The sequence below is a fragment of the Centruroides sculpturatus genome, unplaced genomic scaffold (genome assembly GCF_000671375.1).
Source record: "Centruroides sculpturatus isolate CEXI.00-Female unplaced genomic scaffold, Cexi_2.0 scaffold229, whole genome shotgun sequence".
NCBI classification, from domain to species: domain Eukaryota; kingdom Metazoa; phylum Arthropoda; class Arachnida; order Scorpiones; family Buthidae; genus Centruroides; species Centruroides sculpturatus.
This window is the reverse complement of record NW_019384527.1, coordinates 509,028-525,116: the sequence shown is the minus strand read 5'-3', so window position 1 is coordinate 525,116 and position 16,089 is coordinate 509,028. Positions and strand designations below refer to the sequence as shown.

Genomic DNA, 16,089 nt, shown 5'->3' with positions numbered 1-16,089 from the left:
TCTTTGTACATAAACATATTTTAGGCACATAGTTGAAATTTTTTTTTTTTCAAAAATATAATGCATACAATTATTCAATCACCTCAAAGAAATATTTCTGTAAAATTAAAATACACTCAAAATATGAATTAATGAAATAAAACTAGCCATTAGTCCAAAATCAGTGAAATTTTATAGAATACTTTTGATTTCAATTTGATGTATGTTTTGGAAATCATCTTTTTAAAAATTATTAATTTTATAAACTTTTTTTAAATTCTATTAAGCACACAAAAAAACAGTTTATAAAATAAATATAACTGTTTCTCAAGCCATCATATGGTTTCAAGAAAACTTTTTCAATAAAAATCAGAGAGAAATATATATTTTCATGAAGAAAAATAATACCATAAGTAATCCAAACAATATATAATCAATATGTTATATTAATTACAGAATAAATAAATAAACAAATTTTTAAAATACTTTGCTGAAATTAGTTTGGTAAAAATCAATAGAAAATAATAATATCAAATCACTCTTAGACTAATCTAATTAAAATCAATAACTATAATAGTTCATGTAGCATGCAATAAAATATCCTCTTTTATGTATGAAATTCAAAACATTCTGTTCCATTAATATGAAACATATACAATGTTGATATTATATCAATTTTTAAAAGATTGTTGATTTTTATTAGATTTTCAACAAAATATGTTTTATGAGATAATCAAAATCGATTACAATGTAACTCATTTTATATAAAATAACTTACATGCAATGTTATGAAATTTTTTCTATATTTTTCTTCACTAAATCCTTAAAAATTTAGCATATTTGCTCATTGATTATGTATTACTTAATAAATTAATTTAAAACAACACAAAAAGTTAAATAATAAACAAGTAATTTGTCAATTATATTACTATATTAGCAATAAACTATTTCTTAAAAAATTTTAACTTAACATCTTAATAATATTTAAAAGATTTAAGTAAAAAATTTATGAACTAGAGTATTCAGAAAACTACCAGTTAATAAACTTTGTATTAAAGTACTAGTTATAAATAGATAATATAACCAATTAAATCTAACTGTAATGGTATAGTCTTACCAAACATTTTAAACAAAATACCTTTGTTTAAAATAATACTTCTTACAATTATTCCAAGTAAGATATAATTAAAACTCTTGTCTTTTTGAAAGATCAGTAGTCTTAAGTTTTCAAAACTGCATCTCAACAGTTAAAATTTAATGTATTGACAATTTTCTATAGTTTTTTTGAAATGTAGCATAGAAACAAATTTTCCGTCCCACAATTAATAATATTAAAATAAGTAAGTATTCAAATAATTATATCTTATAATTTCTAATAATAAAAATTTTAATCTAATATCTATAATTATGTTAATTTTGCAAATATGGTAATATTTTAAAATTAATTTTTAAAATTCTTTCTTTTTCAGCCAAATATCTAATTGTAATGTCACTATTATTCTACAATTTAAATCTATCAAGTTAATCTAATTACCTGTCAATTTTAAAAATTTAAGTCAATATTTTTAATTCTATTCAACAAGGCATAACTTTCTATATAAATATTTTAAATTTTATTTAGCTGCTACATTTCACTTTTTCTATTTATTATAAATAACACTGCTATTTTATTACGGATTAAATTCAGTAACAGTTGTCATGTTCTATCAAACTTCATAATATTTATATTTCAAAATATCCAAACCTATGAATTATTATGACTTTATAAGAATACAAAATCTTGCTTCATATTGAAATTATATAATAAAAAACTAAGTTGTAAAATTTGACCTTTGACTTTGTTATATCAGTTGATGTTTTCTTCTGAAGAGGCTGTTTCTTAAAATTAGATAAATTACTATTAATATTGATCTAATATTTATTATTTATTAACAGCTTAGATACTTTTATTAGGGATGAAACAGACCTCATTTTAAAAACACCATAGACTACATTTTTATTAAAAATTACTTCATAGCAAAAACTGGTTATTTTTCATACTCCTATATAAAATTAAAATTGCATTTATGATTTTCAAAAAATAATATGAATTGAAAATAAATATTAAGTGTAAAGTTTGTAATAATAAAACTCAACATGGATTTACTTTAATAATTCTTATTTATATATAAAACTTTAAATATTTAAGCAATTAAATTAATTATATTTAAATTAAAAAATTTCATATTTTGAATAATTTTATTTGAAATTAATTAGCAAAAAAGATTTAATAAAATTTTGTTAAAAAATCTTAATCTATCAACAAATATTTACATCAAATTTCTCAAAAACTTCAAATTACGTTCAAAATTTTTTCACGTAAAATGCTTCATTCTATTAGTGTATAAAAATCTACGTTTTTAATCGATTCATTTTAAAAGATATTAAAATACATTAAATCATCAAAGTATTAAACTGAACTATTGAGAAAATTTGTAAATAAATAAATATATTTTGTTATCATTGAAAATTAGTGTCAAGAATATGAAAGATAGATATTCTTGCAAACATTTGGATATATAATAATTTCTTGTTTAATACTCCAATAAAAGTATTTTTCATTGAAAAAGTTGGTTACACAAAACTTTAAATTTAATCAAAACATTAAATAATATAGTAATTTCTCATTATAATCACTCTTTTGTATATAGTGCTTTTTTCCATCTTCCAAATATAAAAATGTTTTAGCCAATTTTTAAAATACAGTATTAGCTGCGATTGAAATTCTACTGATAAACAAATATTACCAATCATTGATCTTGAAACTACCATTGTATGAAATACAACCCACAAAAAAAAAAAAAAAAGCAAGTTGGCATGAAAATAGACAAAATAAGTGAATAGATATATCTGTTATATCACATCATCTCATATATCACTCATTTGATCTATTTCCCCCACAAGGGTACTATACAGACTACTTATAATTATAAACATAACATATACAATGCTTTATGTTATATCATGCTTATTCTACAGATGGGGAATTGTTTAATAAATGCAAAATCATATTTAGATTTGTCAAAATATATATAATTTCATAAATCATGTAAATTATATTTAAAATTTTTTTACTTCTACTTAGCAAATTGCATAATGATAGCTTATAGAATTTTATCAATGGATATTCACTAAATATTGATTTAAAAAAAAAAAAAAAAATGGGTCGCTTATAAAATGATCTACGGCAGACCATTTATTTCTCGAAACGAAATCAATCGCTTCGTAAAATTGCTTTCAATATTTATCTTATAATAATACCGGTATTCTTTTTGAAAACATAAATCCATATTTAAAATTTTCTTCTTTCTCCTTTTGTTATAACCAATAGAACATGTTCTTAACCTTAACATTTTAAAAAATAAAATAAATCTGAATACAGATTTAATGTTTAACACTTAATAAATAAGAATTAAACAAGTTCTAGTATCTAAAAGTTTAAACTTCTGAATTAAAACAGGAAAATAAAAAAAAAATCACAGATTGTGTTGCTTAATGAAGATAAATTAAAATAAAAAAGTATTTCTACAGAAGTTATTGCATGATATTTTTCTTGAAACTCTTCCTAGAATATATATATTAAGTTAATTAGAAGAAACCGCTGACAAGATGCTCGAGAAGAGTATTTTAAACGGTATTATTTTAAAAACTAACAGACGTAATCGGCTAGTGTTTATAGTCTGATCAAAGAAATCGTTTGTATTTTCGGTTCAAACACGCATCATCAACTGTTCGTATTCTGTTTGCATAACTCCATACAACATAACGATCTTTAAAATATAAATAAGCAAAAGATTGCATTCGATAGAAAATACGTTTATTTTACGATTAATCGACCGATTAATCGTTAAATACTATCAATCGGAACAAAACTTTTTATCAAACGATCTCTATATATAAAAAAGAAAAAGAAAAAAAAAAAGCAGACGATATTTCTAAATCGTTGGTCACGAGATCGATGTTCAATCCATTTCCATCCACGTATATAGTAAGTTAAATTTGCATTGGAGTGGTTTAAGTGCATCAAAACGACACAAAGATACTCAGTATGTGTCAATAGATTAACTTCGTTTGACTGGCAGCTTACCTTATGTCAGTCTTCGTCAAAAATGGCGGCGTCAATTATCTTCATGACTACGGCCCACCCCAGAATTGACGCGTGCGACGTCATAAGAGAACCGTCGGGGATGACGAAAACGAACAGAAAATATATAAATGCGGAACGAACATCGACGATTGTGTTATATTTTGTAAAGAAACTTACTAAAAAATTAATTATTTAAATATTACGCCACGCGATAACGAAAATATTTAAAAATATGAAGGGAATCGGGTTTCATAACTCACCCAGACGGCGCACACCGACATCCTAGGGTCGTCCTACGGCACGGGACGTACGTTACTGACACGCGACCCGAGATATCGAGTGGTGGTTCGGACGACGACAGATGCTCCTCCCAGTAACTCGGACGGCATTAATTGCTGCCCATATATTGTGTGGACAAAATAGAAAAGAAAAAATAACGCAATCCGGATAAAGTTTAAGTATTTTTCTAAGTATTGGAGAGAAAAAAAAATTGGCTAAAAGTATACGTCACATTTGGATGAAAATCCGAGTTATACCGCTTTGGGAGGATGTCGTTGGGAGTAAAATATCCGAACTGACGTATATAAATGGCAAAATAATTCTGTTACGGGCAAAAATATATTCTCATACAATTTTCCTATCAAATAAATTTAACTTAATGTCAACTTTACGGGAATTATCAACTATTATCGTATTTTTAAAAGTTGAATATGGACAAAAAAGTATAAGTTTCTGTTTCGATTCTTCGTCATTTTTCTTTTCTGGGTGGATGCACGTGGGAGTTATGACGACAGATACAAATCGCTAAATAATTTTATTATAAAGAAAGATATGCTTGTCTACAATGCACAGTTTCTTTTATTACTAGCACGAAACATTCCTTAAGATATATAAAGATAAAATTAAAAGAAAATTTAAATATTTTCCATTAAATATATATTCAAACTTATCAAAAAATAAAAAAAAAAATTAAAAGAAAGACTTTAAATAAAATCAAAACTAAGCAGAAATTTACGCGATTTAAAATATTAATTTTAAATACAGTATTTACTTTTATGCGCAATCGCAATAATATAATTGCGTCATCGGGTAAATTGATGATGTCATCAATGTGTTTAAATATTTAAAGATCAATACGCTAAACGACAATTACTAAATTAATTCAAATTTTTTTCACTAATTAACGAAATTTTTATATATATTTTTCATGATCGATAAAATATAGTTTTTAATTTTACGAAAATTTTATTAAATTCATCATATTTGAGTTAAAAAGAATTTTAATTGTTTAAAAATTTGAAAATTAAATTAAATTAAATTTTTTTTTTTCAAAATTTTCACTCTCTTAGCGCCATCTCGTGTCGTGATTGAAAATAAATTCTAAGACCAAAATAGACAAATTGAATTTTTTAAATTTTATTTTATTAGAATTGGATCGCTTCAGCTTCCAATTTGATTTTACCAAATAAAATCGAATTCAGCTTTTAGTTGTATATTCTTCCATTATTCCTTATTTATCACATTTATATTTATTTTTACAATTTTTCAGTATACAGAAATCCATTAAATAAGATTTAACGGAAATAATACAAAATCCATTTAATAATTTATTGCAAGAAAATTTTTATAATGGATTATAAAATCATTATATTAAATGAATTTCTAAAAATATATCCGAATTTATTTTTCTATACAAAGTTAATTACAACAAAGTTGTTAAATGATGTTTGAGACAATGAAAAATAAATAATGATTTTTTTCTATTTGTAAATATAATAATACCGTTATATATTTTTTATATAAACTATTGTTATAATTCGATAAAATTCAAAATTTGCATTAAAATAAATAAAACTGATTATCACTTGAATGTTTATTTATTGTAAAGTAGATGAATGAGTTAGAAAAACTTTTCAAAGTTGTTTTTATAGTCCAAAAATTTGTAATATTTACATTACAGAAGTACAGTACAGTGGCGCACTTATAGAAAACCAAGGGGCCCTTTCACGTCCAACAAAAAAAGGAAAAAATACACTAAAATCCTTTTCTAATTACTATTACTTTTTTATTTATATTGTGTCATGTCTTCTATTTCTCTAATACTTATTAATTAGCGGTTACATAATATAGGAATTTTACTGTATAGGCATTAATTAAAAAATATTCTATCCGTATAAATCGGTTCCCCAGAATTAAATCCTGAGTGCGCCATTGTAAAGTTATATCGTAATTTAATCATTAGTGATTCCTCCCCTGATGGCCTTGAAACTAGAGGGACGAACTCCATGCTGCCATCTTCCGCCAAACGTTTTCGCTTAAACTCCCGCCAACTTAGATTTCAAACTCGAGTCTAAACGATCGATTTTATTTTCGAAATTTAGAATGTACTTCAAGTAAATGCCATTAACTAAAATCATTGCAAAATTTAAAAATTATTATTAATTACGGTTTATTCACTCATTCAACATAAAAAAATATCAATATCAGAAGATCACAAAGTTTACAAAATTAAACATGTTCCACACAACAATGACGAAAGTTCTGCGAAAATCTTGCACGTTTATATATACAAGATATCCAATATTGGTTTTTAGTGATAACAATAAAAGACTGTTGATAAATGACGCACGAAACCGAACTTCCACCTGTTCTTTCATCCTAGTTGATCGTATGTGCATACCCAAACGCAGGTGTGTCAGTTTTACGCTATTTCGGTTCAAATGTTTATTATTCTCTTTAGGCATTTCCAGAAGACGCATCTCGGGCGCTGTCAGTTCTTTCAACCTGAAAATCTTCAAATTTATGTCGGCCGAGAGGAACGGATACTTTCGTGAAAGCAATTACAGCGCACGAAAGTACAACTGTTAGTTACAATTTTTCTTTAAATTCTGCGCGAAATGGCGAATTGTGCCTTCGATCGCGATATCTGCACTGAGAAAAATGAAATAAAAAATTGTATGAACTCTTACGGGCGAGTTTATCCAACCGCGTGTTCTCTAAACACGTCGAATCGCGAAGTTGAAAAATCGGTTCTTATATATTTTGACCTGAAAAAAACAATCACCTCCGTCGAGGCGGATTTGAACCACCGACCTATGATGCCACTACAGTCCACCGTTCTACCAGCTGAGCTATCGACTGAACAAATATAACGTTTGCGAATTTTCGTCAAGAGCTTCGCTTCCGCCTAACTCCTTTCTTCCACAATGTTGTTGCAGATTAGGGCTTGCAGTTCAGCGATTTGTCTGCCTGCAGAACTAACCAGCGCGATATCAGCTGGTTCGTAGCGGCTACGCTGGCATTCGTCCAGTAAGGAAAAAGCCATATAACTACAGTCAAGAAGACGCTACATCGTCCGAGTTGAAATCAAGTTTTCAGTGATGGGGAGACGAAATGCTTACGCTATGAGACAGTGTCCAGTGTTATCCACAATGCCATCACCGGATCATTCGCCACGCTATCGAAGCCAACATTCCGAGTGCAACTGTTGTTGCCAAGCGTTGAGTGGTTAATTAATATGGAATCTAGAACTAACGATTAATTTTTCAAATGATATGTCGAAAATTTCGTATCTCATTCACTGCAAACGTTAGGTGAAATTTTGGGAGGACTTCAATATTTTACTGAGCGCCGATGGCATTGGTCCTCTAAAATCGCACAGAAATAGTGAAAAGTAAAATTGGCTATGTTCGTTTAAATAATAACTAAATAATGTCAGCGGCAGATTTCATAAATTTATTATAAGAAAATTTATATAAATTTTTATATTAGGCCTATAGTGAATTAAATTTAGTTACAGTACCCACGTTTTCCGTTATACAGCGTAGTGCATGCTATCTGCTAGCGGATATGTGAAATATTTGACTTCCTGCTGACGTGTTAGAAGGAACACAAGAGCTAATAAAAATGGATCGCGTTTTCACAGCATCCATTATGTTAAATGTTTGAGTATTCTTTGGGAATCTTATAAATCCCAATTCTAGCTTTTCTAAAAATGACTAAGATGAACGACAAGACTCGTCTTTAGCTGCAATCGATTCCAACGAGAAAGGTAAGTTCAAAATATCTGGCAATGTTCGTGGCATCGTGACTAAATACAGTGACGGTATTTTCAAACTAGCCTAGGTCGGCTGCAATGAATAATGTCTGGAGTTCTTTAATAAAGATTTTACTCGTTATTAGCATTTATTGTTTTTTTTTTGGTCAAACATATGTCTAACTTCGAAATTAAGCTTTCTCCCATTTTATAATAATTTAAAGTATTAAAAAAGTATCATAACATATTTAAAACAAATATATTTTATTACACATACGTAGAATATTATTACAATACAAACGAAACTATTAATGTTTTATATATCTTGTAAAATGCATTTCAACGCCAGTAATAATGGTCTTCATCAGTCAAGTGAGCATTTGTTAAATATACGGCAAAAAATTGTCCTAAACAATTTATTAGAAGACTCGCGCCCACCAGTTCCTTTCACTGAACACGGGAGTTCGGTCGTGGGTTCGCCAGGTAGGGCTGGCCGCGTGGAGTTTTCCTGGATTTTTCCATCTCTGTAACGCCTGAATAGGGACCAGTTACGTTTAAAGAGACCTTCCGGAAGGCCTCTCTCTAGGCAAGTGCTGCGTTGCCGTAACTTAACAAGCAAACAAACATATTACAAGACTGGCACATACAAAACGATAAAACTATTAACCATCAAATGTTTAAAAAACCCGTACGCTTGGCTGATGACAACTTTACAATTGCACTGTGAACATCTTGACAATATATTACGCTACACAGTGGTTTAAGGGGTGTTGTTTCACAGATGTTGTTGTGAAAACGCTTTATGCATTTTTTACTTCTCGAAATTCACAGAACTTTAACTATCTCTTCCAAAGGATCATATACAGACTCCCTATCGAATCTTGACCTTTTCCCATCTGTATTGAACTTTAATACATGCACGAAGGTGTACAATATACCTCAGTATCACCATTTTAGTCGCTCCATGTCAAGCTTTTTAGCTATCGTATTCTTATTGATTATTACCATGTCAAATTCGCTTATACTGTAACCCCATGAACTGCATTGACCACATTTACAGTACTGTATTCGGCTGTTTGATAAGTTATCTGTACAAAAAGAAATTAATGGCTTATTGTTAAATACTAAAAGTAACATAATAGTTGGCGTCACACGCAGTTTTAAATGTAGTTAACGGGAAAGTTAAGCAACTCCTTGCTGAATTTTTAAAAAGTAAATTGGTTTTATGTGTAACAATATTCAAACTGAAGAAAGAATTAAAATTCAGAAATGCATTTTAGTTAATCGTAATATTGATAATTGTAGTATTTAAATTATAGCGTTTTGCGTTAATAAGAGTTTTAGATATTTGCTTGCTAGTGTATGATAAGACCTGACATATTGTTTACGACTCTTTTGTTGTTGTAAAAACAAATAACGGCAATAAAGGCAAATGTTTAATAGTATTAGAATTATTTTATGTGAATCTATAACAAGGCGAAGTTCGTTTTCTGTCCGAGGACGAACAAAGAATTGATTCGAACAGTTAANTTAAATAATAACTAAATAATGTCAGCGGCAGATTTCATAAATTTATTATAAGAAAATTTATATAAATTTTTATATTAGGCCTATAGTGAATTAAATTTAGTTACAGTACCCACGTTTTCCGTTATACAGCGTAGTGCATGCTATCTGCTAGCGGATATGTGAAATATTTGACTTCCTGCTGACGTGTTAGAAGGAACACAAGAGCTAATAAAAATGGATCGCGTTTTCACAGCATCCATTATGTTAAATGTTTGAGTATTCTTTGGGAATCTTATAAATCCCAATTCTAGCTTTTCTAAAAATGACTAAGATGAACGACAAGACTCGTCTTTAGCTGCAATCGATTCCAACGAGAAAGGTAAGTTCAAAATATCTGGCAATGTTCGTGGCATCGTGACTAAATACAGTGACGGTATTTTCAAACTAGCCTAGGTCGGCTGCAATGAATAATGTCTGGAGTTCTTTAATAAAGATTTTACTCGTTATTAGCATTTATTGTTTTTTTTTTGGTCAAACATATGTCTAACTTCGAAATTAAGCTTTCTCCCATTTTATAATAATTTAAAGTATTAAAAAAGTATCATAACATATTTAAAACAAATATATTTTATTACACATACGTAGAATATTATTACAATACAAACGAAACTATTAATGTTTTATATATCTTGTAAAATGCATTTCAACGCCAGTAATAATGGTCTTCATCAGTCAAGTGAGCATTTGTTAAATATACGGCAAAAAATTGTCCTAAACAATTTATTAGAAGACTCGCGCCCACCAGTTCCTTTCACTGAACACGGGAGTTCGGTCGTGGGTTCGCCAGGTAGGGCTGGCCGCGTGGAGTTTTCCTGGATTTTTCCATCTCTGTAACGCCTGAATAGGGACCAGTTACGTTTAAAGAGACCTTCCGGAAGGCCTCTCTCTAGGCAAGTGCTGCGTTGCCGTAACTTAACAAGCAAACAAACATATTACAAGACTGGCACATACAAAACGATAAAACTATTAACCATCAAATGTTTAAAAAACCCGTACGCTTGGCTGATGACAACTTTACAATTGCACTGTGAACATCTTGACAATATATTACGCTACACAGTGGTTTAAGGGGTGTTGTTTCACAGATGTTGTTGTGAAAACGCTTTATGCATTTTTTACTTCTCGAAATTCACAGAACTTTAACTATCTCTTCCAAAGGATCATATACAGACTCCCTATCGAATCTTGACCTTTTCCCATCTGTATTGAACTTTAATACATGCACGAAGGTGTACAATATACCTCAGTATCACCATTTTAGTCGCTCCATGTCAAGCTTTTTAGCTATCGTATTCTTATTGATTATTACCATGTCAAATTCGCTTATACTGTAACCCCATGAACTGCATTGACCACATTTACAGTACTGTATTCGGCTGTTTGATAAGTTATCTGTACAAAAAGAAATTAATGGCTTATTGTTAAATACTAAAAGTAACATAATAGTTGGCGTCACACGCAGTTTTAAATGTAGTTAACGGGAAAGTTAAGCAACTCCTTGCTGAATTTTTAAAAAGTAAATTGGTTTTATGTGTAACAATATTCAAACTGAAGAAAGAATTAAAATTCAGAAATGCATTTTAGTTAATCGTAATATTGATAATTGTAGTATTTAAATTATAGCGTTTTGCGTTAATAAGAGTTTTAGATATTTGCTTGCTAGTGTATGATAAGACCTGACATATTGTTTACGACTCTTTTGTTGTTGTAAAAACAAATAACGGCAATAAAGGCAAATGTTTAATAGTATTAGAATTATTTTATGTGAATCTATAACAAGGCGAAGTTCGTTTTCTGTCCGAGGACGAACAAAGAATTGATTCGAACAGTTAACAAGTTAATACCATTGTTTCGGGGATCATCAACGACCAGTAGCGTAGCGTGGGTGTCAGTCACCCAAGGCGGAGGAAAATTTCGCCGCCCCCTTATTTGAGTATCTCAATTTAGAAGACTAGAATTCGGTTTCGTCATAGAATAAGTAATGAAAAATTCCGTGCTCATTTCAATCGGTCCGAATCGTAGGTGCAACAAAAATATGTAATGAAATGGTTCAAATTTTTACAAGATATTATTATTATTTATTGTCAAATTTTGCCGCCCCTAAAAAGTAATTTTGCCGCCCCCCTACTCTACGCTACTGTTTACGCAGGCCGCAAATGAGGATCGCGAGACTGAAAATATGTGCAAGAATCGCAATTTACTACGATGTCGAAAACACACTCTTTTTCGAAACATCGCCTATTACGACGGCTTTAAAAAAGCCGAATAATAAAGGCATTTTGATATTTATACCGCCATGACGTCAGCACCACCACATGCATTTTTCGAACCGTCTCTATTCTAACTCCTATCCCCACACCGGAGTGACGTGGCTTTTTAATCTTTATTATACACGCGTCAGATTCTGAAATTATAATTTTAAAAAATCCAAAATTCTTCATTAAATTCCAGCTCTTTTTAACGCGTAACAAACGAATTCAACAATTGATGTTGTTGTTGTTGTTGCGTAGTTTTGCTCTTGGACGAAGAGTGCGATTTGGAAAGCGATTCGAAGATGTTTTTTGATGGTAGAGAGTATCGACCCCTGCCCCATCTTCCTGGGTAAGAGATATTTTTACATTTCATTACTATTTATTCGGATAAGAAATTGGTTTTAGCAATTAAAGGCTTTAAAGAAAAACTTCCATCTACAATATATAATTAGGAATAATTAGATTAAATGTAAAGATTGAGACTTTACGATTTTTGTGTCTTCCTGTATTGCTTTGCAATAGAGGGCTTTATAAGGCACAGTTCGGGGCCTGGTGTTAAGAAGATAATTTAGGGCTTTTCAATTTACTGTTGTTTAAATGAGTAATCGGGCCTCTTTTATATTGCGGATTAGGTCGTTAATATGACGAAATTTACTAAAATTTTAAACCCAACTTCGTTTCAATATGTTCAATATGTCAATTATAATATTCAATATGTCTTTTTTTAAATAACAGAAAAAGATTTAGACTAGTCGATTTATAAAAGGCCCTTTCCTTCTGTCGAATAAACTTAAAAGCACGGGGATCTAATGTAATTTGAGAGTAGAATTAAATAGTTATTGTATTGTGAATTTTCTCTTTGCATATTTAGGGAGGGATTGGATGTGGATGTGCGAAGATTCGCCAGTCCACAAAATTTGGATTATGTTAAGTTTCGAGGCAGAAAGTTGAAGAAAGGCCTCTCGAAGCAGTACGAACCCTCGACCGGTGCTTTCGAAGGTTTGGACGTTTTTGAAAATAGCATCAAGCCTGCTTATAGAAAAGCTGTGATGAAGGTTCGACCAATCTGTCAGACGGCCTGCCAACGTTTTAACAGGTAAATTACATTACTGTTTGTATGTAATAAACTCATGTATATTATACGTAAGAGATGTTTAACGAGGGGTTATTCTGAGAAATACGAGGAATCATCGTTTTAATTTTTCGATAAGTAGTAATAAGTTTAATAGTTTCTTGTTCTGATGGGAAATTAAAGAAAATGTTTTCCAAGTGTTATCATTTATAAATATTCATCGTAATTCGATTCCAAAATTATATATTTATTGTATTTCTTTCCTTGTTTAGTGAGAGATTGGTCGAAGATGTGGAGGATGATGGAGTGAACAATAGAGAGATTCCTCCACGAAGCAACAAAGAGAACGAAGACTCGGAAGAGCACGAAGATTGCGTGCAAGATAATCTTGGCCATTCCAGGGGTAGAAATACATTGAAGAAAGTCGGGTCGTTCTTTAAGAGCATGTGGAAACCCGTTAAGAGGTAAGATTTTGTACGATTTAGCCTCTGAATTGGCAATAAATCGAGTGTGGTGCTAAGCCCAAGTATCGATTACGCCAAAAAATTTTTATAGCATTAAGATTTGAGTTGGAAATGTTTGCGAATCGCATAACTTTCCCGTATTGTTCGGCGCTGTATCGGCCTATTCGTCCGTGTCATTACTGATTGGATGAAAAGTTGAATTCAAAACGTCACCGAACCAATGAATTAGTAGAAAATTTCATAATCTAACTTTCGTTCTTTGTAGGCCAACATTTACAGCCCATCGATACAGCGCCGCAATATGTTTTAATGGAATTCAAATGGAGTTATACGTTTTCGATTAATAATTATACTTCTTTTTCTACATTTAGATCCGTGCAGAAGGTGTGTAAAATGGCGAGAAGTGGAGAATGCGAGTACGTTCGGTTCGAGTAAGGATCTCTTTGCTTCCAACTGTCAAATTCGACAATAAGATCTGCTCTGTGATTTGCTGGATCTGGGCAGAGTTGGCTAATTGTAAGTGTGTATGGCAACTTTATTGTATTCTACACCAAACACTTGGGAGATTTTACAGTCTGGGTTTATAAATTGACACGATATCTAACCGCAATTTCATAATAACCCGCAATTAATTAATGGCCGGACAACAGAGAAAATGGAAATATTTATGTACGGTATTAGTGTGGAAATGTATTATATTTTGATGCGATTACAAAAAAGCCACGTTTTTAGGGTATCGGGCATACATAGCCTGTATATTCCTGTCCAAGTAGGCTACTCACAATAATACATCCTGGGTATAAGTTGCTGATCTCTTGACACAGCGAAAGCAATGGTATAAATGAACGTAGAAATTAAATTATCCAGTAATCTTACGTGATTACGCGGACGGGAACATGTTAAAATAATGGAATTGACAATGACATATTTGATACATACATGACACGTGGCAGTATGCAATTAATTGCGGTAAGCAATATCATTTGGCACGTAACTTTATTTCCATTTTAGAAGGAAATAATATTCTTAATTTTGTTTTCATTTAAAAATATTCAAAAAATAACAAAAAGAAATGATAAAGTTTAAAAATTAATAAATAAAATCTAAAAAGCTCCTAAAAATTGCAAAAATAATTTTCAATTTATAAGTAAAAATTAAAATATTGGTTTTTCATTCACTTTTAGATATGGTTTTTTCTGCAAACCATCGATGACTTCTCCTGATTTTGACATCCCGATTGCGTCAATGCCAAGTTCGATTATGACTTCCCAATTTTGACTTTATCCCGGCTGTGTCTCCTTATTATTGTCTTTTAGTCAATTATCATTTACCCGAATTGGTCTACACGAATTTGGACTCCCGATTTATGTCTACTTCACGAATCTGGACTCTCCCGAATTACGTCTACCCCGAATTTGACTCCTCAATTGTGCCTGTACTCGAATTGGACTCTCCCGAATTGTGTCAAACCCGGATTTGACTCATGAATGGTGTCTGCACTCGAATATGGACGCTCCCGAATTACGTCTACCCCTAATTTGATTCATAAATGGTGTCTAAACTCGAATCTGGACTCACCCGAATTACGTCTATCTCGAATTTGACTTCAGAATCCTCTCTATATTGAAATTTGGACTCTTCCGGCTTGTGTCTGTGCTCAAATTTGACTCCCAATTTTTGTTATTCCTGGAACTTGGACTCTCCGGAATTGTGTTTTAATTTGTTATTGGAACGACACGCTCAACAAATTGATATTTGTTATTCAGACACTAGTAAAAGGATTAATTGCAAAACAAATTTTTTATACATAAAACGTTTGATAAATTAATTGATTATTAATATATTAATTAATAATTTTAATCTCAATTATAAATTGTTGTATATTTATATTTGTAAAACATTAATAGTAATTGTTACGGCCTAATTAAGGCATCCAAGCGATAGTCGAGAGCTCTTGCACACATAAAAATATGTGTTTGGACCTATATAAATGTTATTAAAAGTCTGTTTAAAAATGACTCGATAAAGAATAAAACTTATGTAATTTGTAAAAACATAATGTTTGCATAAATAAAACAGTTTCTGCAGATCTAATCTTTTTCTGGTTTTTTTGTAAGCGCATTTCTTTTAAGAAAGGATAATTTTAGAGAAACAGTTAAAGTGGCTAAGGCACACTTGCCACTCCGAGGGTTTTATTTATTTATTTTTTCACTCGCTCCTCTGGGCAGTAAGAGGGCCTCTTTATTTAGCAAGCCTGTTGCGGGTTAAGCCAGGCCACGTCAGGCGTTGATCAACGACGACCCATAAATACTCGAGGTTCGGGGGTGTTGCTAATACTGTTATTGTAACTATCAGATGTGCCCGGCGTTGCTCGGAAAAAAGTAACGATAGCAAAGATTAAGGTTAGTAGATTATAGCCGATCTTACCCGTTTTCACCAAGTGCAACAATTAGGTTTCGATACTAAGTATAAAATTTTTAGCTATCTGCTTACCACACTGAGATAACGATAATTAAGGTTGGCAGCAACCACTAACCGCTAAGTGATTAATAACAAACGTTTTCGTAGCCCCTTCTGGGTTCAAATTCTAA

General features: G+C 30.7%; 1 protein-coding gene across 4 annotated transcripts; it reads left to right on the top strand.

Moving 5' to 3' along the window:
• The first annotated feature begins 9,865 nt into the window (after window positions 1-9,865).
• On the top strand, window positions 9,866-15,448 carry LOC111622895. 4 transcript variants are annotated; one of them, XM_023365352.1, is made up of 6 exons: window positions 9,866-10,029; window positions 12,221-12,311; window positions 12,834-13,058; window positions 13,307-13,498; window positions 13,870-14,014; window positions 14,683-15,448. In XM_023365352.1, the coding sequence occupies exons 2-5, from the start codon at window positions 12,265-12,267 to the stop codon at window positions 13,931-13,933; spliced, it is 528 nt and encodes a 175-aa protein (XP_023221120.1). In that variant the 5' UTR covers window positions 9,866-10,029; window positions 12,221-12,264; the 3' UTR covers window positions 13,934-14,014; window positions 14,683-15,448. The 4 variants fall into 4 exon arrangements, 3 of the variants coding, with proteins under 3 accessions (XP_023221120.1, XP_023221119.1, XP_023221117.1); XM_023365351.1 differs by having other exon boundaries at window positions 12,162-12,311; XR_002756362.1 differs by lacking the exon at window positions 12,221-12,311.
• The last annotated feature ends 641 nt before the right edge of the window (window positions 15,449-16,089 follow it).